The 24,588-nt window shown below is 41.5% G+C and overlaps 1 protein-coding gene across 10 annotated transcripts in view; it reads right to left on the reverse strand.

The window, feature by feature from the left end:
• Window positions 1–24,588, reverse strand: part of ERC1 (ELKS/RAB6-interacting/CAST family member 1) — a 496,604-nt gene that overhangs the window by 428,363 nt on the left and 43,653 nt on the right. For all 10 annotated transcript variants that reach the window (XM_015568838.1, XM_006771286.2, XM_015568837.1 and 7 more), the window contains exon 3: window positions 4,341–4,757. In XM_015568838.1, the coding sequence (XP_015424324.1) occupies window positions 4,341–4,757 (417 nt within the window). The remainder of the gene's footprint in view (window positions 1–4,340; window positions 4,758–24,588) is intronic.

Below are 24,588 nucleotides of genomic sequence, written 5' to 3' on the forward strand. Positions count from 1 at the left end.
GGGCCAGGGCATTCATATGCAAAAGCCTCTGCCACAGCCTGGGTGGGGCGGGGTCTCAGGGAATCAAAGGGTGGAGCAAGCATCTGTGGCGGATCCTCAGCCCTGCCCTAAAGGGCCCCGATTCTCAGTGTCTCAGTAATTGCTGCAAGCACCTCTGAGGGAAAGCTGCCCTCAAGTTCAGAGTTCTGCCTGCTGCCAGACAGTCCAGTTTCTCCCCATATGAGTCCTGGGTCACCAGAGACTTCCCGGAGCCGGAGTTCAGAGCAGTCGAAAGCTTGTGACTCCCTCTCGATTCAAAAAGACAGCCACGTCCTCAGGTGCCAGGCCCTTTCCTCGCGCGCGAGCCTCCGTACCTCTGGACTTTACTTCCGCAGCTCCTCTGGCTCTCTGTGTGTTTTTCTCTTTCCTTCTAGTTGTAGAATTTCCATTCAGCCAGCCTTCCTGTAGTTCTGGATGATGTCCATTTTGTCTTTTTGTTGTATTTTTGAAGTTGTTGTGAGAGGCAGCAACTTCCCAGTGTTTATCTATGCCAACATCTTTGTTTCCCTATTATTTCTTCAAATGGGTTCTTGATCCCTTGTTCTCTCTTCTCCTTCTGGTATGCCAATGATACAGACGTTGTTACACTTCATGTTGTCCCAAAGTTCCTTTAAACTGCCCTTTATTTTTTAAGTATTTTTTCTTTTTGCTTCTTTGAGTGATACTTTTCTACCTTGTCTTCTCACTTGCAGATTTGATTCTCTGCTGCTTCTAACCTACTGTTAATTCCTCCCAGTGTATTATTTTCAGCTATGTCATTCTTCATTTCTGAGTGGTTATTTTTCATGGTTTCTATGTCCATTTTCATGCCATTGAGCATCCTTAAAACCATTACTTTGAACTCTATATGATAAATTGCTTGCCTCCATTTCATTTAGATCTTTGTCTGGAGATTTCTCCTATTTTTTCATTTGGGGTATATTTCTTTGTCTCCCCATTTTGGCTTCCTCATTGTTATTTCTATGTATTATATAGATCTGCTTTGCCTTCATGTCTTCATGGGGTGGCCTTATGTAGTAGGTGTCCTTGTGGAGTTCAATAGTTCAATCTTCTTGACCACCTGAATTCGGTGCTCCAAGAATGTCCTTGTGCGAGTTATGTGGGCTTGCCTGTTTGTTACTGAGTCTTGACTGCTATTGGCATATTCCTGTGCAGAATGGGCCCTCAGGCTGGCTGGCTGTGAGGCTCAACCCCAACCATGGCATGTGAGTTGCTGTGCAGGTACTGACCACATGAAGTGAATTCAATCAGCAGGGTGTGGTGCTGCCAAGATCTCCCTTTGGATATGCTGCTTGTGAAGCTTACTGAATCCTGCTCTGATTTTGTCTAAAGCTGGTCACTGGGTGTGTTGGGTTTGGGGCCTCACAGGAGGGACCCTGGTGCAGGCCAAAGTCAGACGCTGCCTATGACTGGCCCTCGGCAACCTGTTTGTAACTACAAAGGGTCGAGAGTTTGTGGCTGCCTCTGCTGGACCTGGGTGTATGCCTCTGCTGGACCTGGGTGTATGCAGGAAGGACCAAGCTACTCACCACAGTAGACTTTTACTAGCACCAGGCCCCTGAAATCCACTTCTGCCTGTTTGTTGCCTGAGAGGCTCAGTTACTGAAAGAGCCTCTGGCTATACTCAAATTGTATGAAGTAGGTTCACAGTGGGTCACCAGTAGGGGCAACTGGTGCTTACCAAATTGATACAGGTTCAAACTCGGTGCCAGTGCTGGGTCTAAGGCCGCTCAGTAAATGTTCCCTGGCCTACCAAGTCTATCTGTATGCTTGCACACCTTTGTGTTGGGGTAGAGACTCAGGAAGGTATGCTTGCACACCTTTGTGTTGGGGTGGAGACTCAGGAAGTCATCAGGATGAGGCTTAATGACTCAATAGACCAATATTTAGCCAAGTGAAGGCAGGACTCTGCTCCATTCAGGCATGTGAGGAGATAATGGCTCCTGTTCTAGAGCCACAAAGTTTAGTCTGTCCCAGATTCAGTTTCAGTGTGGCTGCTTCTGTAAATTCTTGGTTATAAGACTTCTCTTCAGCAGTCTTCAGGATGGTTATTCAAGATGACTATTCTGTAATTTTAGATATAATTCCAGTTTGGTACTCGGAGGCGGCAAGTGTACGTCTACCACCTACTCCTGCATCATTTTGGATCTCCCCAACAAGGCCTATATTTCTTTCCACATGAGGTACATGAGTGAGACTTATTATCTGTAGAGTTTATTTGAAAATCGGTCATAAATTCATGGATTTCCTACCACCTTTTCAAATTTACCAAAATTGATTGTTCTCTGCCAGAGTAACATGGTGACTTTTCATAATACTTAGCTATTTACTATTTGTTAACCCCCAAACTCAAAATTAAATGGGCATAGGTTGAAATATTCAGAAGAGAAGCAGTAAAAATGTAACATTCAAAGTTCATCATGATGCTGGTATAGTTTTCGTGTTGCATGCTGTTTGATGTACTATGGCCAGATTCTGGATTATCTCATTGAAATATAAAGTCTTTAAAATAAACTGAAAGAAACTCAGGATGTGTTTATAATATGGGAATTTACAGAAAACTTTCTAAGGCAGTATGATGTGATGGTTATTTGAAGAGCATAAAATATACACTGCTACAGATTAATCATAACAATATAGTTAGTATGTGTTGGAAGGATTAACTGGTCTAATCACTCTAAAAGACAAGATAGCCTGGCTGGCATGCCTCAGTGGTTGAGCATCAACCTAAAACCAGGAGGTCACAGGTTCGATACCCGATCAGGGCACATGCTCAGATTGCAGCTTCAATCCCAGGTAGGAGGAATGTAGAAGGCAGTCAATCAATTATTCTCTCTCATCACTAATGTTTCTCTCTCTCTCTCTCCCTCTCCCTTCCTCTATGAAATCAATAAAAAAAAATTTTTAAAGACAAGTTTCAAAAATGTACATATTATTTGACTGAGCAAACTTTATAGGAATTTATCCTAAAAAAATTAATATATAGGGATAAATGATTAAGGAAATTTAGTACAGCACAGTTGATAATACTGAAAAGTTAATAGTGGTCTAAATTTTCAACTTACAGTAAGAGATATTCAAATAAATGCAATGTACCATTATAAATGCATTTGAAATTATAAAACTTTACATGTATTGATAAAGAGAGACAATCAAGATAAAGTATTAAGAAAGTGGGTGACATTACATTATGCATAGCTGCATACACATAGGAAAACTGACATTTATCACTAGGTACTGATACCTTGGGTTTAAAGTTTTTGCTAATATATTTTCTAATTTTACTATACTAAAGTACAATGGATTTACTCTGTAATAAAATTATCTTTTTTAAAAATGAATTTCTCTTTAAAAAATAAAAATGTCCTCAGTGTAGATATTTCTGATTTTTTGCAAAAGGAGAAACTGTGAAACAAACTATAAATTTAAAAGTATTCTTTTAAAGTTACCATTTTGCTGTCTTGGGAATATTCCAGTTTTTTTAAATCTCCTTCCTTACATTTCATTTAAGAAGGAATTATTCACACTGGCATTAACACAGTTCTAAGTTGTTTTTTTTTCTCTATCCAGATATGAAAGTTATCTGAAGTCTCTGACCACATGTAGAGAATAAAGCTATCAATTTTTTTAATTCAATGTAAGAAAAATTTTTTACTTATGCTTTCTTAAAATGAAGCATTATCTAGAAAAGTGAAAACTTAACAACCACAATGGTCAGCTAAAGTCTGAGTTTTCTTTCTATAAGTGACAGTATGCCTATATGTCCTTCTTTCTCACTATGCCTCCATGGCAGCAAATGATTTTTAGCACATATATTTTATATTAAGGCAACAGTTTCCATGGAAACCATAAGGCAAACATCCGTTACTGCTGTCAAGGACTTTATGAGCACACCTAAATTGAAGTTACTGCTTACTTTCTCTTATTAATATTTTAAAATTGACCAATAGTTAGCTACTCTGATTCTGGTTTTGTTGCATATGTGTCTCTGAACAAATCAAAAGATGAGTAACAAATACAAAAAAATGCTGTGCCTCTCTAGCAACAAAATGTGTCTATAGAAGCCAGGAGGGGAAAAGAAAGGCCCAGAAAGTTATCAAGCCAGTACACATACCAGTCACTGTTATCTCATACAAGAGAGCAAATCAGAACAGAAACCAGTGAACCACTTAAAATACCAAAGAAAAAATTCCCTTCCACTAACTTGGTGGAGCACATAAATTTATTTAGGCCAAGCAAGATGCTGAGTAATCATGATAAAAAGACAGTAAGTAATAACAATTGAAAAAATGGTCACTCACCTCTCTCAACATGTTGTTCTCTTTTTCCTTCTGCTCCAAAAGGCTTTCTAGGTGGTGGACGTGCATCTCTGCCTCTGCCAGTCGTCTTGTTCTCTCGTGGTCTTCCTCAGTAGCCTTAGCAGAAAGTCCTTTACTCTGCAACATCTCCAGAAGTTTCTTGATAGATTCATCCCGAGCATTCAGGGTTTGCTTCTGAGTCTCAATACGCAGTTCCATTTCCTCCAGAGTCTTTCGAAGAAGAAATAGCTCTTTGGCCTGTCTTTCATGTTCAGCATGTAGCCTCTGGAAGTTCTCCTCGGTCAGCTCTGCCACACAAGGTTCACCAGTCCTATTGCTACTGTCTTGCTGAAACAGCTGGTTTAGGTCCCTTTGAATCCGTAATTCATCCTGGAGAGCCTGAATTGTCATTTGCATGTGCTAGAACCAAGACAAAAAAGAAAACCCCAAATCAGCTTTCCTCCTCAAGCAGCAAAAACAGAGCCTATTGAAGTGTCGGAAAGTAACTACCAGGGCTCTCAGAACCTTGTAGTTAGCCAATCAGGATCCACATTATGCAGTATTACATTGTCTTAAAAAAGTATTGAGATAATCTGTAAAATATCAATAATTTGTTATGCTTATTCCCAAAAGGAAACAAGTATGGCAGCTCCTCACTTTGCATAAGCCATGACAAAATAAAGACACTGTTTAAAATAATTGAAGATATTACTAAATAGAACTAAGGGGAAGAGAGAGAAAAGATATGGGAAATTCACAGAAATACAAACATATCATACAAAAAATTTCACCAAAAATTATCCTTAATTTAATATAATAGGGTGCGATACTGGTATCATGTATCCATGACATTATTTTTCTCTAACTAAAAAATTTAGAACTCAGGATAAATTGGCATTCTTCAGTTATCTAAACCCCACACTATTCAGCATTTACCCCTTAACCTCTTCTTATGCAGTCTTCTCTGCCCTGTCCATCTCTCATGGCTAGTTAAACCCTACTTGTCTTTCATTCTTAGGTCAGGCATCATCTCCTCTAGAAAGTCTGTTCTGACTCCCCGAACTAAAAGCAAGAAATATAGAAAAAGGGAGAAAGGAATTAGTGGAGGAAGAAAAGAAGAAAAGATAGTACCCCAATAAGAAATTACAATAATAAAAATATCATACTAAGCAATGTCAAGATTGAAGTGATTCCATTAAAAATAAAATCAAAATATGTTTTTAAAAAATCTTTAAAGTTAAACTGACCAGCAAAGGGATGCTATAAGAACCATTTCTATAGTGTTTAAAACTTGAGAATGCTCACCAGTAACAAACAGAGCCATTGCAGCACTATAATGAAACATAAAAATACTGTTCATTCCAAAAGCATTTTAAGTATCAAGCTCACTTCTTTCCCAATTCTCTACAACCCAGTTTCAAACACCTGCATAGGTCAATGAGGTTAACAACTTTTCCAAATTTAGTCACTGAAATACTGGTATATGACTTAACAAGAAAGAAGGGTAAAGAAAAAACAGGTAGGTGAAATCATCAGCTATGGAAAGTGTTAACAGCTAACATTGGTAGTGCCATTATTGGAAATGGATTCTGCTGAATGAACACACATTGTAGGCAAGACGCTTGGCTATGTGAAGGCAATCCCTGCTGACATTCAACTGCAGCGTACAATGTAAGGCCTGTTGAAAGGGGTTAATGTCTGTGTCAATCAGAGCTATGTCAACACTTAAGTCACTGTGTACCCAAAGCTTACAGAAGCTACAGAATTTTTTTTTCATTCCCTTTTCCTCCAGAAAAATAGAAGTGAGAAAGTCTGATACTGACAAAGAGTACAAAAAGATCATGACCTTACAGTTTTATAGAAAAGCATGCATGTACAAAGTTATTACTTAAGATGCTTTCACATACACTATAACAACAAAATTTAAAGTTGGGATAAAGCCCAACAATATTATTTACAGAGATAATTCTTTCTGGGAGAGAAAACACCACAAAACATACAAACAACATCAGTAAACCAGAATGAACTGACCAAAATTATTCACATCTTTCTTCAAGACATATTTTTAGTAATGTACTTCCTTATAAAAATAAAATCTAAAAAAATCAAATCAAATCTAGAGGCTTCCAGTAAAGATGGTGGAGTAGGTAACACTGTGCTCGTCTACTCCCACATCAAAACTACAACTAGATTATACAATCACCATCCATGAGAAGCAGCTGAACAGAACCCCTGTAACTAAGGATGTAAAGAAGCCACATTGAAACTGGTAGGAGGGGTGGAGATGTGGAACATGCAGGTCCCACACCCAGGGCATGGTGGTTAGGAATCAAGAGGAATATCTAGACTGCAGTGATTCCTCCTGAGGAACAAGGGGTCCCAGAACCCACATCAGGCTCCCAAACTTGAGATATCAGTGCCAAGAAGAGGGTCCACAAAACATCTGGCTGTGAAAAACAGTACACATTGCATCCATAAAGGATAGGGAGCAGCTGGAGACTGAGGTGAATCTCTTTAAAAACCCACACACTCACTAGCTCACAAATTCACTTGTAGTAAGCTCCAGCACAAGGGCAGCAGCTCAAGAAACACCAAGGACAAATTTCAGAATAAGGGCTGGAGGAGCAGGGGTTAGAGAAACTCTCTCTAGGGACAACAAAAATTCTGGCAAGTGCCACTGTTCCTTTGTGAACTCAGCATAGGCAAGCCCACAAACACTCAGTATAGGCAAATGCCAAATCTGTGCTCTCCATTAACCTGGCTGAAACCATTCACTCCATCCTGGTGATCTCCTGAGGCTCTCTCTCACCCAACTCTGAACCTGATCCTCGAGGCTCCTCTGCAGGAACGACTTGCTTCAGATCATACAGCACACCTTTCCAAAATCTCACAAAGTTGCATAAACTCTAAACAAGCAGTGGCTGGCCTTAGCGTGCCTTATAGTTCTTAACAAGCAGCTCCAAGCAGAGCAAAATGGGCAACCAGTATAAACTTGCACTGTAATTCCCATCAGGTGGCTCCAAACCTGGCATAAGCAGCGGCCATCTTGGGCTGAAACATAGCTTCAACTAAGCAGCCGCAAGCCGGGCACAAGTGGCAGCTGGCCTCAGCTCATACATAAGCCAAACTGACAGAAAGTGGCAGCCAGCTTCTGTTCTCAGGGTAGCCTCTCCCAGGTGCCTCAACCCCAGCAAAAATGGCAACCAACCATAGATCACTCTGTAGCTCCTACCAAGAGGCCCCAAGCCAGAAACAAGCAAAAGTTGACCTGGGCCTGCACCAAACCACCTCCCAAAAGTCTCTAGAGGCAACATACCAATGGCCAGCTACAGACCACACAAGAGCACCATCCAACCAGCTCCACAAACAATGCTCCTGAAGGACAAACATGGCTGGCACCAACAGGGTCAGCTGCCAAACAATAGTTTCTCTGTTGTAGTTGCGACCAGCCCTCATAACCAGTCAGTCAGAAGGTCAATCACATCCACTGACATGCCAACAGCAATCAAGGCTCAACTACAACAAGAAGGCACACACAACCCACACAAGAAAAACCCATGAAGGACCCAGCTCAGATGACCAGGGAGACTGCACCACTTGGCCCCACAGGACACCTTATACATAAGGTACCTCTGTCAAGTACAAGAGACACAGCAGATCAACCAAATAAATAAAAACAAAACAGGGAGTGGACCAAAATGAGAAGAAAAAGAAGCATCCCAAATGAAAGAACAGGACAAAACTCCAGAAAAAAAACTAGACAAAATGGAGGCAAGCAATATACCAGATACAGAATTCAAACCAATGGTTATAAGGATGCATCATTAACTTAGGGAAAGCTTCAAGGGACTTAAGGAGAGTTTCAAGAGACTTAGCGAGACTTAGCAAGGATCTTAGTGAGAATGTCAAAGACACACAAAGGACATAAAGATCATTTTAAAAAAAACAACCAGAACTGAAGAATACAATGTGAAAAGAAAAATACACAAGAAAGAATAAAAAGCAAATTCAATGAAGCAGAAGATCAAATCAGTAATTTGGAACACAAGGTTATAGAAAACAACCAATAGGAACAGCAAAAAAAAAAAATTTTTTTCTAAGAATGAGTAGTTGAAGGGATTCTCCTAAAATAATATCAAGCATACAAAAATTCACATAATAAAGATACCAGAAAGAGAGGAGAGCAAAGAATTACAAACCTAGTTGAAGAACTAATGACTGAAAAATTCCCTAAAAAGGAGAAGGAAATATACAAGTCCAGAAAGCATAGAAAAGAGGCCCAAAACAAGACACATCATAATTAAAATGCCAAAGGTTATAGACAAAGAGAGAATCTTTTTAAAAAATATATTTTTATTGATTTCAGAAAGGGAGAAGGAGATAGAAAGATCAATGATGAGAGAGAATCACTGATTGGCTGCCTCCTGCATACCCCCTACTGGGGATCCAGCCCACAACCTGGGCATGTGCCCTTAGCCAGAATTGAACCCAGGACTCTTCAGTACACAGGCCAATGTTCTATCCACTAAGCAAAACTGGCTAGGGTGAGAATCTTACAAGCAAAAAGCGAAAAGAAGTTAGTTAAGTACAGGGAAGTTTAAATAAGACTACCAGCTGTTTTCTCAACAGAAACTTTGCAGTCCAAAAAAGAATTGGCATAAAATATTCAAAGTGATGAAAAGCAAGGACTTACCAGTACAACAAAGATTGCTCTATTCATCAAGCCTATTATTTAGAATCAAAGAAAAGATAAAGTGTTTGCTAGACAAAACCAGTACTAAAAAAAATGTTTAAAACACTTCTTTAAGAAAAAAAGATAAAAATACATGACTTAAAAAAATATAGGCACAGCCAGCATGGTTCAGTGACTGAGCATCGACCTAAGAACCAGGAGAGGTCAATCCTCAGTGTGGGGCATGCATGAGGTAGTCGATCAACGATTGTCTCTCATCATTGTTGTTTGTATCTCTCTCTCCCTCTCCCTTTCTCTCTGAAATGAAATATATATACTAGTGGCCCAGTGCATGAAATTCATGCATGGAGGGTTGGGGTGTCCCTCAGCCCGGCCTGCACGCTCTCCAATTTGGGACCCCTTGGGGGATCCCTGGAATCGGGCCTAAACCGGCAGTCAGACATCCCTCTCACAATCCGGGACTGCTGGCTCCTAACCGCTCACCTGCCTGCCTGCCTGATCGCCCCAACCACTCTGCCTGCCGGCCTTCTTGCCCCCACTTCCAACCACTGCTGGCGTGCTCGCCCCCGACTTCTGCCCCCACCGGTCTGATCGCCCCCAACTGGCCCCCTCTGCCAGACTGCTCGCTCCCAACTGCCCCCCTCTGCTGGCCTGATCACCCCTAATTGCCCCCTCGGCTGGCCTGTTTGTTCAGTCATTTGGTCGTTCCTCACTAACCCCTCTGCCGACCTGGTCGTAGGCAGCCCTCTTGTGAGGGTGTGAGGGTTAATTTGCATATTACCTCTTTATTATATAGGATTAGTGATGTTATCGAAGGATGTCTGGAACGATGTCCGGAAGGTCTCCCGGTGTAATTAGCATATTACCTTTTTATTAGTGTGTGTGTGTGTGTGTGTATATATATTTTTTAAAATAGATATATAGCCCCTGGTGCCAGGGTGGGATGCCAGAATAGGACACGTGCTGTTGCTTCTGCAACCATCTGAAACACCCACAAGTCTTCAGAACAGCTAAGAGATGCCTCTTGGGTGTGGCCATGGACACTAACAGGAATGAGAAAGCTCATGTCCAAGGTGACCTAGTGGGTGGCATGGTGAGAACTGTAAGCAGCATATTGACTGTTGTCCTTGTTGCTGTTAGGACTGAATCCAGAAGATGGAAAGCTGGACACCTTAATATCGAAGCCCTGGACGTGCCATTTCAAGGCCTCCTCCAGGGCTCCCATATATTTTTATTTTACTTATTATCATAAATTTAAAATATATTCATTAAAAATAATCTTTTTTAGATTTTAGGTGACATAGAAATATGTTAAGTATGTAGTTATTACTTTATGTACCTTTGCTTTCCTTTTAATTTTACCCTCCCCCCATGTCATATAGTGTCTTTTTATTTTTCAACTAGAAGCCTGATGCACGAAATTCATGCAAGGGGCTCGGCCCTCAAAGCCGCAGCTTCGTCTGGAAGGTCGTCCGGCTGTCGGATCTAATGAGCATATTACACTTTTATTATTATAGATCGGATTAGATTCAATATTATTTCGTATTAGTTTCAGGTATACTGCAAAGTAAAGTGTCCCCTCAATATTTCTGGTACCCACCAGGCCCCATATATACAGATCACAGTACGACTGACTGTTCTCCCTACACTATCATCTACTACTGATAGAGTTAGTGCACACCCTTTTGGTGGTGCTCAGACATTGATAGGCAAGTAGTGTTTTAGGTGCCACACATTTCCTTTGCATTAAACATGCTTTTATATCATCTTTTTGAATTTATTCAACTAACTTGTTGAAATAATTCCAATGAATTAGAATTGCTCTGGATAAAACTACTCAATTTATATATAGATCCAAAACTTAGTTTTCCCCCTCATTATAGATCCTTCTCATTAATTTGCCTCCTGGTGTTTATGAGAATTCAAACTATACAATACTATTCAAAACTGTAAGATATTAGGTGTCAGTGTCTTTATTCCGCTTACTATGACACTGCAGAGAAATTATTCGTCATCACTGCTCAGCAAAATCATCATATTTGCTTAATGCTTAATCATCACTTATATTTTTTCATTTTATTTTTTCCAGTTTCCTTGCATTATTATAGTGTCTCTGTTACTGGTTTTTGAGAGCTTGTTTATGACTAAAGATGCACCAGGCCTCTCTCCTATATAATAAAAGGGTAATATGCAAACTGACCCTAACAGCAGAACAACTGGGAATGACTGGTCACTATGACACACACTGACCACCAGGGGGCAGACGTTCAATGCAGGAGCTGCCCTCTAGTGGTCAATGCACTCCCACAGGGGGAGCTCTGCTCAGCCACAAGCCAGGCTGCCGGCTGTCAGTACAGCGGTGGTGGTGGGAGCCTCTCCTGCCTCCTCAGCAGCACTAAGGATGTCCGACTGCAGCTTAGGCCTGCTCCCCACTGGCTAGTGGACATCCCCCGAGGTCTCCCGGGCTGCCAGAGGGATGTCTGATTGACAGCTTAGGCCCAATCCCCCCGGGGAGCAGGCCTAAGCCAGCAGGTGGTCATCCCCCGAGGGGTCCCAGACTGCGAGAGGGCACAGGCCAGGCTGAGGGACTCCTCCCCGCCAGTGCACAAATTTTTGTGCACCAGGCCTCTAGTGTTAATAATAAAAGTCCAGTCACTCAAGAGGAGATTGAGTGTGCTCTCTGTTGGAGGAAGGGGCCAGTCGTCCTTCTCCCTGTAAGGGCAGAGAAGCCTAAAAGAGAACAAGCGTAGACAAAGAAGGGGGATCCCTTGCCTTGCCTTGCCTTCCCCTCCCTATGCGACCCGGAGACAATCTAAGGGAATATCCAAGATGGCGATTTACAATCCCAGCCTCCCCGTCAGGAGGAGGGCTGTCCTGATAAGGCTCCAACCGGCCCTGAGGCCTCTGCACTACCAGGAACCAACTTTTCTAAGTTGCAAAAGGAGTTGAAGCAGTGTAAAAAATAATAATAAAAAAAAGAGAGTTAAATGAAAGACCCACGTGGCTTAGCTGACCAGCTAGATCCATTTTGGGCCCACAAGTGTATACGTAGACCCGAGTTAATGTTTATCTTGGGAATACTATTCTCAGGAAAGGAGGGGGAGCATATGGGTCACAGAGAAAAAGGAAGGGACCCCTCACTGAGCCTTTAGATTCCAAGGCCAGCATTTTCACCCCCTTCCCAAAGAACACTTTCTTCACCTAACAGTCTGGCTACTATCAGAAACTGAACTCATCACCCACACCTTAGCACGTTATCTCTAAGGGAAAATGTGGCAGTTTTGAATCCAAGTAGCTAAAGGTGTGGGAACAGGCTGCGGGGCCTGCTCCCTTCTCCCCCTGCCCTTTTCTCCAGCCTCATAGGCCTATACATAATTTTCAAAAGTCTTTGATAACTTAAAGGCTTTGGAGCATTACTGGGTTAAATGGTAAACACCTAAATATTTTGAAATAACAGGATATTGAAACATTAATTAATTTAAGTTTGCCTCTTAGGGAAAATATAGAGAATGAATTTAAATCTATTAATGAATAAGTCTTGTATTTTATTTAAAATATCTCTTAAAATGTGGATGTACTGCTAATCTGAGGAATATTACTTACTTCCATGCCACCTAAAAATTAAGGTTTCTAAGGGTTAAAAAATCTAAAATTATGGGAAGAAATTATGGTTTTGGTATAATAGAGAAAGCATGGGGTATGAAAATACATTTTGAAGAAAGTGGTTTCTAAAGCTAGTTACTTCTGAAAGTTGTAAGGTTTTCTAAAGAAATATTTGTGAAAGTTATAAAATGATTGTAAAGGAAAATATTGAGCCCTAGCCGGCTTGGCTCAGTGGATAGAGCGTCTGCCTGCAGACTGAAGGGTCCCAGGTTCGATTCTGGCCAAGGGCATATGCCTGGGTCGCGACCCCTTCGGCGGTCGAATGACCCTTTCACAGGGGTTGCCTAAGACCATCCTGCATATCAGATATTTACATTACGATTCATAACAGTAGCAACATTAGAGTTATGAAGTAGCAACAAAAAATAATTTTATGGTTGGGTCACAACATGAGGAACTGTACTTAAAGGGCCAGAAGGTTGAGAACCACTGCACTAGAGCAATGGTTTGGAAAGTGGAAGGGAATGATGGTATCCATTTTCACCCCTTTGATTAGGAGGTACAGTGATGGGATGTTACATCCAAAGGTTAATTGAAACCGTATTGACCAAACAGCAAATTAGTCTTCTCCTAGACACTGTAGAGCAGGAAAGTCAATGAATGTTAGCCAAGTTTGAAAAAAAGAGCTTAAATAAAGAAAAGTGGGGAATTGGGAGAATAAACAAGTCATTTTTTCTGTTGAAGAACAGTATAGACAGCCACCATTTTGGACTGTATGACTTGCAGCTCCCTGGGGACCATCATCTTAAAACAGCAAAGGCCAACCCCTCCCTTTGAATTAGCCAATTGCAAAAAACTGTGCACCTGAGCTCCAATCAAGAGTGAGGAACAGGTCACATGCGTCAGGATTTAAAAGCCGAACAGACTGCCTGCTCAGTGTGTGTGTGTGCTCTCAGACCATGTGCTGCGCACCCTCCTGCAGGAGTAAAGACATTTGCCTTATGGCCTGGCTCCTTAGTATGTTTTGTGTCCTACCAGGAACCCTGAATTTGGGGGCTCGCATTATTTCTTACAAGGCCACAAAAAAGTCTCAATAAATTTAAAAAGACTGATTTCATATCAAGCATCTTCTCCACCCACATTGGTATTAAACTAAAACTCAATTAAAAGGAAAAAGTGAAAATTCATAACCACATGAAAGCTAAAAACATGTTAATAAACAATGAATGGGTTAACAATGATATCGAGGAAGAAATCAAAACATGTCTTAAGAACAAGCATGTCAAACTCAAAGACTAACACAAGACAAATAAACAAGGTTTAAGTTTATGTGGGCCGCAAAAAAAACAAAAGCTTCAATTTTCATAGAAACGTAGGTTTATTTTGATAGAGACATGCTGACTACAAAGGGCTGAAAAAGTGAGTAATCATTAACATAAAATAATAGAACATTTTAATAAAAATTAGTATTTTTTTCTTGAACATTCACTTACCAGACACTGCATAACTGCACAAATTAATAAGCATAATGCAAATAAAACTATTTTTCTTGTTCTCCGAAAGCAAAATATTTCCTGTTGCACACACCAAACAAGTCAGTCCAAGACTAATGACATGGCAATCGGCTGCTAAAATATTTGCTGCTAGCATTAGTGGAGAGAAATGGTGTGCCTGCACATAAAGCACATAACGGAAATGAATGCAACACAATTATAGTAATCGGGTGTCCCCCAGTGCAGCCTGCACCCTCTCCAATCTGGGACCCCTCAGGGGATGTCCAACTGGCAGTCAAACATCCCTCTCACAATCCGAGACTGCTGTCTCCTAACCACTCGCCTACCACCCTGCCGGATTGCCCTGAACTGCTTCTGCCTGCCAGCCTTATCACCCCCTAACCCCGTGGTGGGCAAACCGAGGCTCGCGAGCCACATGCGACTCTTTGGCCCCTTGAGTGTGGCTCTTCCACAAAAGACCACGTGCGGGCGCTCACGTACAATGCGACTGAAACTCCGTGGCCCATGCGCAAAAGTCGGTATTTTGTGGAAGAGCCGGTATTTTGTGGAAAAGTCACACTCAAGGGGCCAAAGAGCCGCAGTTTGCCGACCACTGCCCTAATCAGTCCCCTGCCGGCCTGACTGACACCTAACTGCTCCCCTGCCAGCCCAATTGCCTCCAACTGCCCTCCCCTGCTGGTCCTATCACCCCCAACTGCCCTCCTGACGCAGACCAATTCCAGCATGTCATAATTTTAAGAGTTTCATCAAAAGGTTGATGAAACTTGGGGACTCAACAGGGTTGAGTCTCACATGTAGTCACCTGTGGGAATGGCTAAAGGCATTTCCACAAACCTGAATAGGAAACTGATTGTGGCTACGAGATAGTTAAAGGGCATCTTAATCTGCATGATATTGCCTCCTACTGGCCAAACACCTGAACAGGTGTAGGCTATTCCCCAAACTGACAATGCTTCTGTACCCTTTGAAACCTTACCCTCTGAAGTGTATTATCTCCACCTTGCCTTAGGACAAATTGTGTTAATAAAAGCAAGAGTCCTAGACAAGAAGGGAGTCTTCAGTTCCTTTAGCTGAAGATCCTCTGACCCCCAATGCCTTTCAAAATTATATCTCATCTCGGACTCTTTATTAGTCTCTGGATTTCTATGTCATCTACGCACAGCCTTTTCCAGATTCCTGAACCCTTGTAAACCTCCCCACCTCAGCCCCCACATCCTGGTCACCTCTCACGCCCCGCCTCCCTGCTGGCCTGGTTGCCCCACACAGCCTGCGCCCCTGCAAGTCCAGTCACCCTCAACTGCCTTCCCATGCCAGCCCGGTTGCCCCTAACTGCCCTCCCCTGTGGCCTCCTCCCCCCCAACTGCCTTCCCCTGCCCGCCCAATCGCCCACAACTGCCCTCCCCTGCCGGAACAATCGCCCCAACTGCCCTCTCCTGCTGGCCCGGCTGCCTCTAACTGCCCTCCTCTGCCTGTCTGGTCACCCCTAATTGCCCTCCCCTGCCGGTCTGGTCACCCCCAACAGCCCTCCCCTGCAGGTCTTGTCCCCCCTCAACTGCCCTCCCCTGCAGGCCTGGTCACCTCTTACTGCGCCCCCCCACTGCCGGCCTGGTCGCCCCCGACTGACCCCTCTGCCAGCCTGGTCGCCCCTAAATGCCCGCCCTGCTGACCTGGTCACCCCCCATCTGCCTGGTCACCCCTCACTGCTCCCCCTGCCAGCCTGGTTTGCCAGGATATAGTTTAAAAAAAAACTATGAACAAATTCCTATGCACACTGAACATATCTTATTTTGAAGTAAAAAAACAAAAAGGGAACAAATACAATACTTGTATTTGCATGTGACCCGCAGGCCATAGTTTGAGGACCCGTGTTATACATGATCATGGTGATTAGAGAACTAGCATTCCATCAAAGCTATGTTGGTTCATATGCAATTTTTCCTAGGAAAAGGAACAAAGGACAGAGGTAGACCACTGCCCTAATCAGTCCCCTGCCAGCCCGATTGCCCCCAACATATGTTATAATACACATTTTAATTTGGTATTAACTAAGCGCTTTTAAAAGTCATAACCTATTATAGAAATTTATATTACATCATATTGTGTGCCTAAGTAACCAAAATATAAGTTCCATGTAATGCATTTGCCCTCTCTATGGGATATACTTAGATTTTAAATTTTATTCTGTTTTACCAAAATAATTGTTTTCTGCCTTCAGCAGAAAAAAAAAATATTCTCAACTTGGTTGCTTGGAATACTTCCAGCTTTACTTTAGGAAAATTTAAAATGAGCACCTGCAGCCAGGGATCCTACAGGAGCACCCCTTCCTTAAGAACCTTCCTTCCCTAAGCATTCATGGCCCTCTATTCAAGGCAAGTTAATGCCACCTCTTGTGCTAAGAGATCCACATCAATCTGCATTGTGTGAGTACTACAAGCAAGCATTTCTACTCAATTATTTTTGTAAGTTTTCAACATCCTCTAGCAGCTACCAGCCACAATGACTTGCCAACCTGAGGCTACAGGTTATTTCCTGAGATACCATTTATCATTTCGGTTAAATGTTATAATTACAAAGTTGCATATATTTTGAGTAGTCTACACAAACCCTAACTTTGCTATAGTTAAATTTTATATAACATAATGGTCTCCCTGGAACAGAAGGACACCCAAATTTTATACCAGTGACTTTTCAGGCTTACTTGTTATAAAATGACTTGCAAAATCAACTTAGAGATTGACAAGAAACAATTATTTTGGTAAAACAGAATAAAATTTAAAATCTAAGTATATCCCATAGAGAGGGCAAATGCATTACATGGAACTTATATTTTGGTTACTTAGGCATACAATATGATGTAATATAAATTTCTATAATAGGTTATGACTTTTAAAAGCGCTTAGTTAATACCAAATTAAAATGTTTATTATAAAAATAATTCAAAATATTAGATGTCATTAAATGGTTTCAAAATAAATATGTTAACTACTAAATGTTATTAGAAGTTTTCATAAAAATGACCACCATTTTTTAAAGTCAAAGCGCTACTGAAGGAAGCAAACCTTCATTCATATAATTTACTCAATGAACAAGTCATACCTAAAACATCAATATCTGAAAAACCTAAAAGTATATTCAACTAGGATTTAGATCTGGGTACACAAACAAACAAAAAATTAAACTTATCAAAAAAGAAATTGCTTGCCAAGTTAAAAACTAAACTAATTTACTACTATTTTTTTAAAAAAACTACTCATTTAAATTATTTCATATAATATAAACATATAATAATGACATCTAAAATTCTGAATTATTTTTGTTAAATATTTAAGTGTAATTTTCATAACATAGTTTCAATCAAGAATACCCAATTTAAATACATAGAATTGCAAAATATAAAAATATTTTGTATGGCAAAAAAAAGCATCTCAACTACAATATTGAAAACTGGAAGATAAAACACAGAATTCAGAAAAGTGCAAGTTCATCACTATATGCTTGAAGCTGGCTATTTCCAAAGTTTCAAGTTCATACAACAAATCTAAATTTCTGAATTATATGCTCTAAACATAACCAGAACAAGATAAGTAACAAGAGTTCTCCCTACTGGTCAGTTTTTTATTAGAATTCAAGAGCTCACTCTTAATTTGATTGATTAAGTTTGAAGTGATTCAAAGTCATTATTTTAAACTGCAAAGACTTTGTTATATCCACTAATATACTTCCTTGTTTTCCTGTTCCTAATTCTTATCCTGTAATGCTTCTATAAGGATCAGAATAAAAAAATGTGAAGCCTCCAGTCTATAAATAATAAAAAATGAGTTCTAATCATCATCTTTGTAGTAAACATGTTTTTAAAAATAAGTTATCAAAGTGAAATTCATATAACAAAATTAACCATTTTATTTTTTATTAAAGTATAGTTGACACAAAGTATATTAGTTTCAGGTGTACAACACCATGATTCAACATTTATGGATCCTACAACGCGCTTACCACACTAAATCTAGTAACCATCTGTCACTGTGCAAAGTTATCATACTATTATTGACTACATTTCCCTTCATCTTTTCACCCATCCCTTCACTCCTCTTCCCTCTGGAAATCATCAGGTTTTTCTTCAATGAGTCTGTTTTTTTGTTGTCTATTCCTTTTCAATCTCTTTCTTCATGATCTTATAGTTTTCCAAGTACAGAGCTTCCATCTCTTTGGTTAAATTTATTTTTAGGTGTCTTATTCTTTTTGATGCAATTGAAAAGGATATTATTTTCCTAACTTCTCCTTCTAATTGTTCACTATTAATATATAGAAATGGAATAGACTTCTGTATATTAATTTTGTATCCTGTTGTTTCATTAAATTCATTTATTTTTTCTTTCTTTTTTTAAAATATATTTTATTGATTTTTTACAGAGAGGAAGGGAGATAGTTAGAAACATCAATGAGAGAGAAACATCGATCAGCCGCCTCCAGAACATCTCCTACTGGGGACGTGCCCGCAGCCCAGGTACAAGCCCTTGACCGGAATCGAACCTGGGACCTTTCAGTCCACAGGCCGACGCTCTATCCACTGAGCCAAACCGGCTTTGGCTAAATTCATTTATTAATCCTATTAAATTTTTGGTGGATTCTTTAGGGTTTTCTATATATAGTATCATGCCATCTGAAAATAGTGACAGTTTACTTCTTCCTTTCCAGCTTAGATTCCTTTGATTTATTTTTCTTGTTTCATCACTGTGGCTAGAACCTCCAATACTATATTTAATGATAGTGGTGAAATTGGGCATCCTTGTCTTGTTCCTGTTCCTGTTTTTAAATCATTGAGTATGATTTTAGAAGTAGGCTCATCATATGTAGTGTTTAACATATCCAGATAAGTTCCTTCTATACGCACTATGTTGTTTTTATCATAAATGAATGTTGAATTTTTCAAATGCTTTTTCTGCATCTATTGATAATCATATAATTTTTATCCTTAGTTTTGTTGATGTGATGCGTCACATTAATTGCATTGTAAATATTGTACCATATTTGTGTCTCTTATTTATATCCTACTTGATCATAGTATTTAATCTTTTTTCAATGTATTGTAGAATTCAGTTTATTAATATTTTATTAAGAGTTTTACATTTATGGAGAAGCAAGATGGCGGCATAGGTAAGCACCTATACTTGCTGCCTCTCACAACCACATCAAAATTACAGCTAAAAGGCAGAACAATAACCACCCAGAACTGCGGGAAAGCTGGCTGAGTGGAAGTTCCACAACTAGAGAGGTGAAGAAAGCGCATTGAGACTGGTAAGAGGTGCGGTGGTGCGGAAAGTGCTGGCACCTGGATGTGCTGCTCTTTTAATTGGGAGGGATATACAAGCTCCCGCTTGCTCTGAACTCCAATTCTGGGTGAGACTCTGGGGGACCCAGACACATATGGGAAGAAACTGGACTGTCTGGCATCGGGACAGGAATGCGAGGGCAGCTTTCTCACAGAGGTGCTTGCAGCAATCATTGTTCCTGCATGGGGGCATGGGACACGGAGACCCAGGGACCTCTCCGGTGGAGGGCTGACTGGCAGCCACTGCTGTTTGCTCCGCCCTGGTGATTCCCAGAGACCCCGCCCCACCCAATTTACATCCCCACCCAAGCTGTGAGCATCAGCTTTTGCATATGAATGGCCCATCCTTTCTCCACTTAAAACCTGTCAAACTGCAGCTGGGTCAGAGAGCTCCAGAGCTTCCAAAAGAAGGCCCAAGGACCGCAGTAGCAACCTGCCTTGCTTGCTTCACAGCTGGGACTTCTCTGGGTACTTCAAAACCCCATACAAAGAGGAGAAATCTGCAGATGTCTCTGTAGCTCCTGCTGGGTGGCCCTAAATCAGCCGTGGGCAAACTATGGCCCGCGGGCCGGATCCGGCCCGCAAGTCCTGCCCCATAAGGGTGTCTCCTGGGCAACAGATCTTCCAGTGTAGACACAGCTGGTCATCACAGCCAATTGGCCTAGAGGTCAATTCCTCCAAGTGATACCAACAGCAATCAAGGGTTAACTACAACAAGAATGTGCAAACAGCCCACAAAGGGGTGCACCAAGAGCATTCACCTCAGGTGACTGGGGAGGCTGAGCCACTGGACCCAATAGGACACCTACCACACAAGGCCACTCTATCAACTAAAGGAGACTTAGCAGCTACCCAGTACATAGAAACAAACACAGGGAAGCAGCCAAAATGTGGAGACAAAGAAACAAGTCACAAAAGAAACAAATGGGTGAAAGCAAAATACTGGATATAGAGTTCAAAACCACGATTATAAGGTTACTCAAGAATCTTCTAGAAACCGCCGAGAAATTTAGTGAGACCCTCAAGGATGTGAAAAAGGACCAACTAGAAATTAAGCATACACTGACTGATATGAAGAATAATATACAGAGATCCAACAGCAGACTAGAGGATCCCTAACAGCGGAACAACCAGGAACCACCAGAAGGCAGATGCTCAATGTTGTTCATAATTTTTTATCTTTGCACTACCAGAAGGAAAGCTCCACTCAGCCACAAGCCAGGCTGACAGCTGCGAGCACAGCAGCAGTGGCAGGAGCCTCTCCTGCCTCCTCGGCAGTGCTAAGTATGTCCAACTGCAGCTCAGACCCACTCCCTGCGGGGAGCAGGCCTGAGCTGTAAATCAGACATCCCCGGAGGGCTCCCAGGCTGCCAGAGGGATGTCTGATGGCCAGCTTGGGACCAATCCCCCAGGGAGTGGGTCTAAGCTGGCAGGTTGACATCCCCCGAGGGGTCCCAGACTGCGAGAGGGCACAGGCCGTGCTGAGGGGATTTTCATGCACCGGACCTCTAGTTCTTTAATAATCCTTTGTATTTCTGTGGTGTCGATTGTAATCTCTCCTCTTTTATTTCTGATTTTATTTATTTGGACTCACTCTTTTTACTTGATAAGTCTGAATAGAAGTTTGTCAATTTTCTTTATTCTTTCAAAGAAACAGCTTAGTTTCATTGATCTTTTTATTATGTTTTAGTTTCTATTTCATTTATTTCTGCCCTGATCTTTATTTTTCCCTTCCATCTACTTACTTTGGGTTTTGTTCATTCTTTTCTACTTTTTTAGGTGTAAAGTTTGTTTGAGATTTTTTCCCGTTTCTTGATATAGGCCTGTATGTCTATGAACTTCCCTCTTAGAACTGCTTTTGCTGCATCCTATAAATTTTGGAAAGTTGTTTAAAGTTTCATTTACCCCAAAATAGTTTTTCATTTCCTATTTGATTTCCTCTTTGATCCATTGGTTGTTCAATAGCATGTTGTTTAATCTCCCCATTTCTGTGTTTTTTCCACTTTTCTTCCTGTAGTTGATGTCTTAGTTTCATGCCATTGTGGTCAGAAAATATGCTTGATATAATTTCAATCTTTACATTTATTGGTGCTTATTTTATGGCCTAATATGTGATCAATCCCTTCACTTTTAGTCAATATTCCATGTGCACTTGAGAATAACATTTCACATGTTAGCTTTTTATGTGGTTGACTCGTTGTGTTTATTATATATTTGCTTTTACCAGTGAGATTTTTTTTAACTTTCCTGTATTTTTTTTTTTATTTCTGGTTATTTTATTTCTGTGATTTGGGAATAAAATGTTTTATAAATGTAAGTCAATCTGCTTTAATGTGACATTTAAGGCCATTCTTTTCTTATTACTTTTCTGTCTAAATAATATATATATCGAGATAAGTGTAATAATAAATTATTATTTTACCATTAATTTCTGCCTTTATGTCTATGATTTGTTTTATATACTTAGGTGCTCCTGTGTTGGATGAGTAGATATTTAAAACTGTTATATCCTTTGGAATTGACCCCTTTATCATTATGTAGTATCCTTCTTTATCTCTTTTTACATTCTTTGTTTTAAAGTCAATTTTGTCTGATATGAGTATTGCTATGCCAACTTTGTTTTTATTTGTTTCTATTTGTATAAAATATCTTTTTCCATCCCTTCACTTTCAGTCTATGTGTGTCTTTTGATCCAAAGTGAGTTTCTTCAAGGCTGCAAATAGATGGGTCTTGGTTTTTTGCCGGAAGCCAATTCCAACATGTCAGCAAGGGCTGAATAATCTGGAGTGGCTGAAGGGCATTTCCCCAAACCTGAAAAGGGATGATTGCTTGCTGCCAGACAGCACAGGGCATCTTAATCTACATGTTATCACCTCCTACTGGCCAAACACCTGAATAGCTGTAGGCAAATTCTTCCATTCTGACAATGGACTGTGTATATGAAACCCTATCCTTTGATGTGTATATCTATGCCTCGCCTCAGGACAATTTGTGCTAATAAAAAGCATGGGATCCTGAGACAAGCAGATCTTAGTTTCTTTAGCTAGGCTCCTCTGACCCCCAAATGCCTTTCAAAATTATGCTTTATCTCTGGACTCGTTATTAAGTTACACACAGCCCTTCTCCAGATTGCTGAACCCTTCTAGATGCTGAAAAAAGAACCCCAGCAGTTTTTTATCCATTCAGCTATCCAATGTCTTTTTATTAAAGCATGTATTCCATTCACATTTAAAATAATTATTGTGCCCTAACCAGTTTGGCTCAGTGGATAGAGCGTCGGCCTGTGGACTGAAGGGTCCCAGGTTCAATTCCGGTCAAGGGCATGTACCTTGGTTGCGGGCACATCCCCAGTGGAGGGTGTGCAGGAGGCAGCTGGTCGATGTTTCTCTCTCATCGACGTTTCTAACTCTCTATCCCTCTCCCTTCCTCTCTTTAAAAATCAATAAAATATATTTTTAAAAAATAAATAAAATAAAATAATTATTGTTAGGTATGTGCTTATTGCCATTAGTTCCACACTTTCTCTGGGTAGGGCAGCTGTATGGGCTCGTGAGACTTCACCTTACTAGTTCTGCACTTTTTCTGGGCAGGAGAGGTAGTCCCACATGCCACGCAGCAGCGCTCCACTATCTCTGCACATTCTCTGTACAGGGCAGCCCTGCGTGTGGGTACCGCAGTGCTTTGCTAGTCCTGCTGCTAGTTCCACACTCTCTCCAGGTGGGGGAGCCCCACATGCAGACACAGCCCAGTAGGTGTGCACAAATGCACCCTGCCATACCTACTGGATCAATCTCTGGGTTGAGGGGGCGATGTGCACGTGTGCTAGGGCACCTTCCTGTTCTTGCTGGAGCTAGCTCCAAAAGGGTAGGTGAGGAAGCACTACAGCAACCTGGCGGGTTGGACAGAGCACTCTGATAGAGCTCCCACCTGCTATCCAAGTACAGCGGAAACAAAAATGATGGCAGTAGCTGGTTTCTCCATACTAAAATGCTCCTTCAGCTCTTGTGGTTCCCCAGCCATCTCCATGTGGTCTTTCTCTTATTTGTTGTGCAAAAGCTGTTGAACTGGCACTCAGTTGTTGCTTAAGCAGAACTGCTCTAAATGTAGGTGTACAATTGATGTACACCTATTTTGGAAGGGCGCAGGCTCAGCTCCTACACTGCCATCGTACACCAAAATTAACCATTTTAAAGTGAACAATTCAATTTAATACAATCACACGGTTGTACAACCACCACCTTTATCTAGTACCAAAATATTTCCATCACTCCAATGTAAAACTCCTTACCCATTAAGCAGTTTCTCCCTACTCTTCCATTCCACAGCCACTATCAACCACTATCTGTTGTTCTATCTCTATGGTTCATCTACTGTAGCTATTTCATATCAGTAGAATCTAACAATATGTGACCTTTTCTATCTGGCTTCTTTCATCTATATATATAAACAGGGAATATGCTAATTAGCCAAGCATCACAACCACTCAGGAGGAGCTGCGCATACAGATGGGCAGGAGGGGACTGCGTGCTGCCCCCACCCAAGTGGCCCGGGGGAGGCTGGGGCTCGGGGCGAGCCGGAGCAGAGAGACAACACACAGGAGCATCCGCTCCCACCCCAGGAGACACAACACAACAGCTGGGGCATGTTACGAGCGGCCATTGTGCGGCTTAGAGCACGCCCCCACCCCAGCCAACACAATGAAGCAGCCGGGGGTACGCGGGTCAGATGCGGGTCCCGGCCCCCCATGGGATGCCTCCTCGCACGGAGGCGGGGCGCCTCCTCAGGCGATTTCAATCGCGTGCTGGGCTTCTAGTTTAATATAATGTTTTGGAGGTACAGTCACATCATAGTATATGTCAGAACATCATTCCTTTTTATGTCTGAACTAGAAGCCTGGTGTACGAAATTCGTGCACAGGAGAGGGGGTCCTCTCAGCCCAGCCTGCACCCTCTCCAATCCGGGACCCCTTGGGGGATATCCGACTGCTGGTTTAGGCCCAATCTCGGGGATCGGACCTAAACCGGCAGTCGGACATCCCTCTCACAATCCTGGACCGCTGGCTCAATTGCTCACCTGCCTACCTGCCTAGGTGCCCCTAACTGCCACCCCCCC

This window comes from Myotis davidii, unplaced genomic scaffold (genome assembly GCF_000327345.1).
Source record: "Myotis davidii unplaced genomic scaffold, ASM32734v1 scaffold944, whole genome shotgun sequence".
In the NCBI taxonomy this organism is placed as follows: Eukaryota; Metazoa; Chordata; class Mammalia; order Chiroptera; family Vespertilionidae; genus Myotis; species Myotis davidii.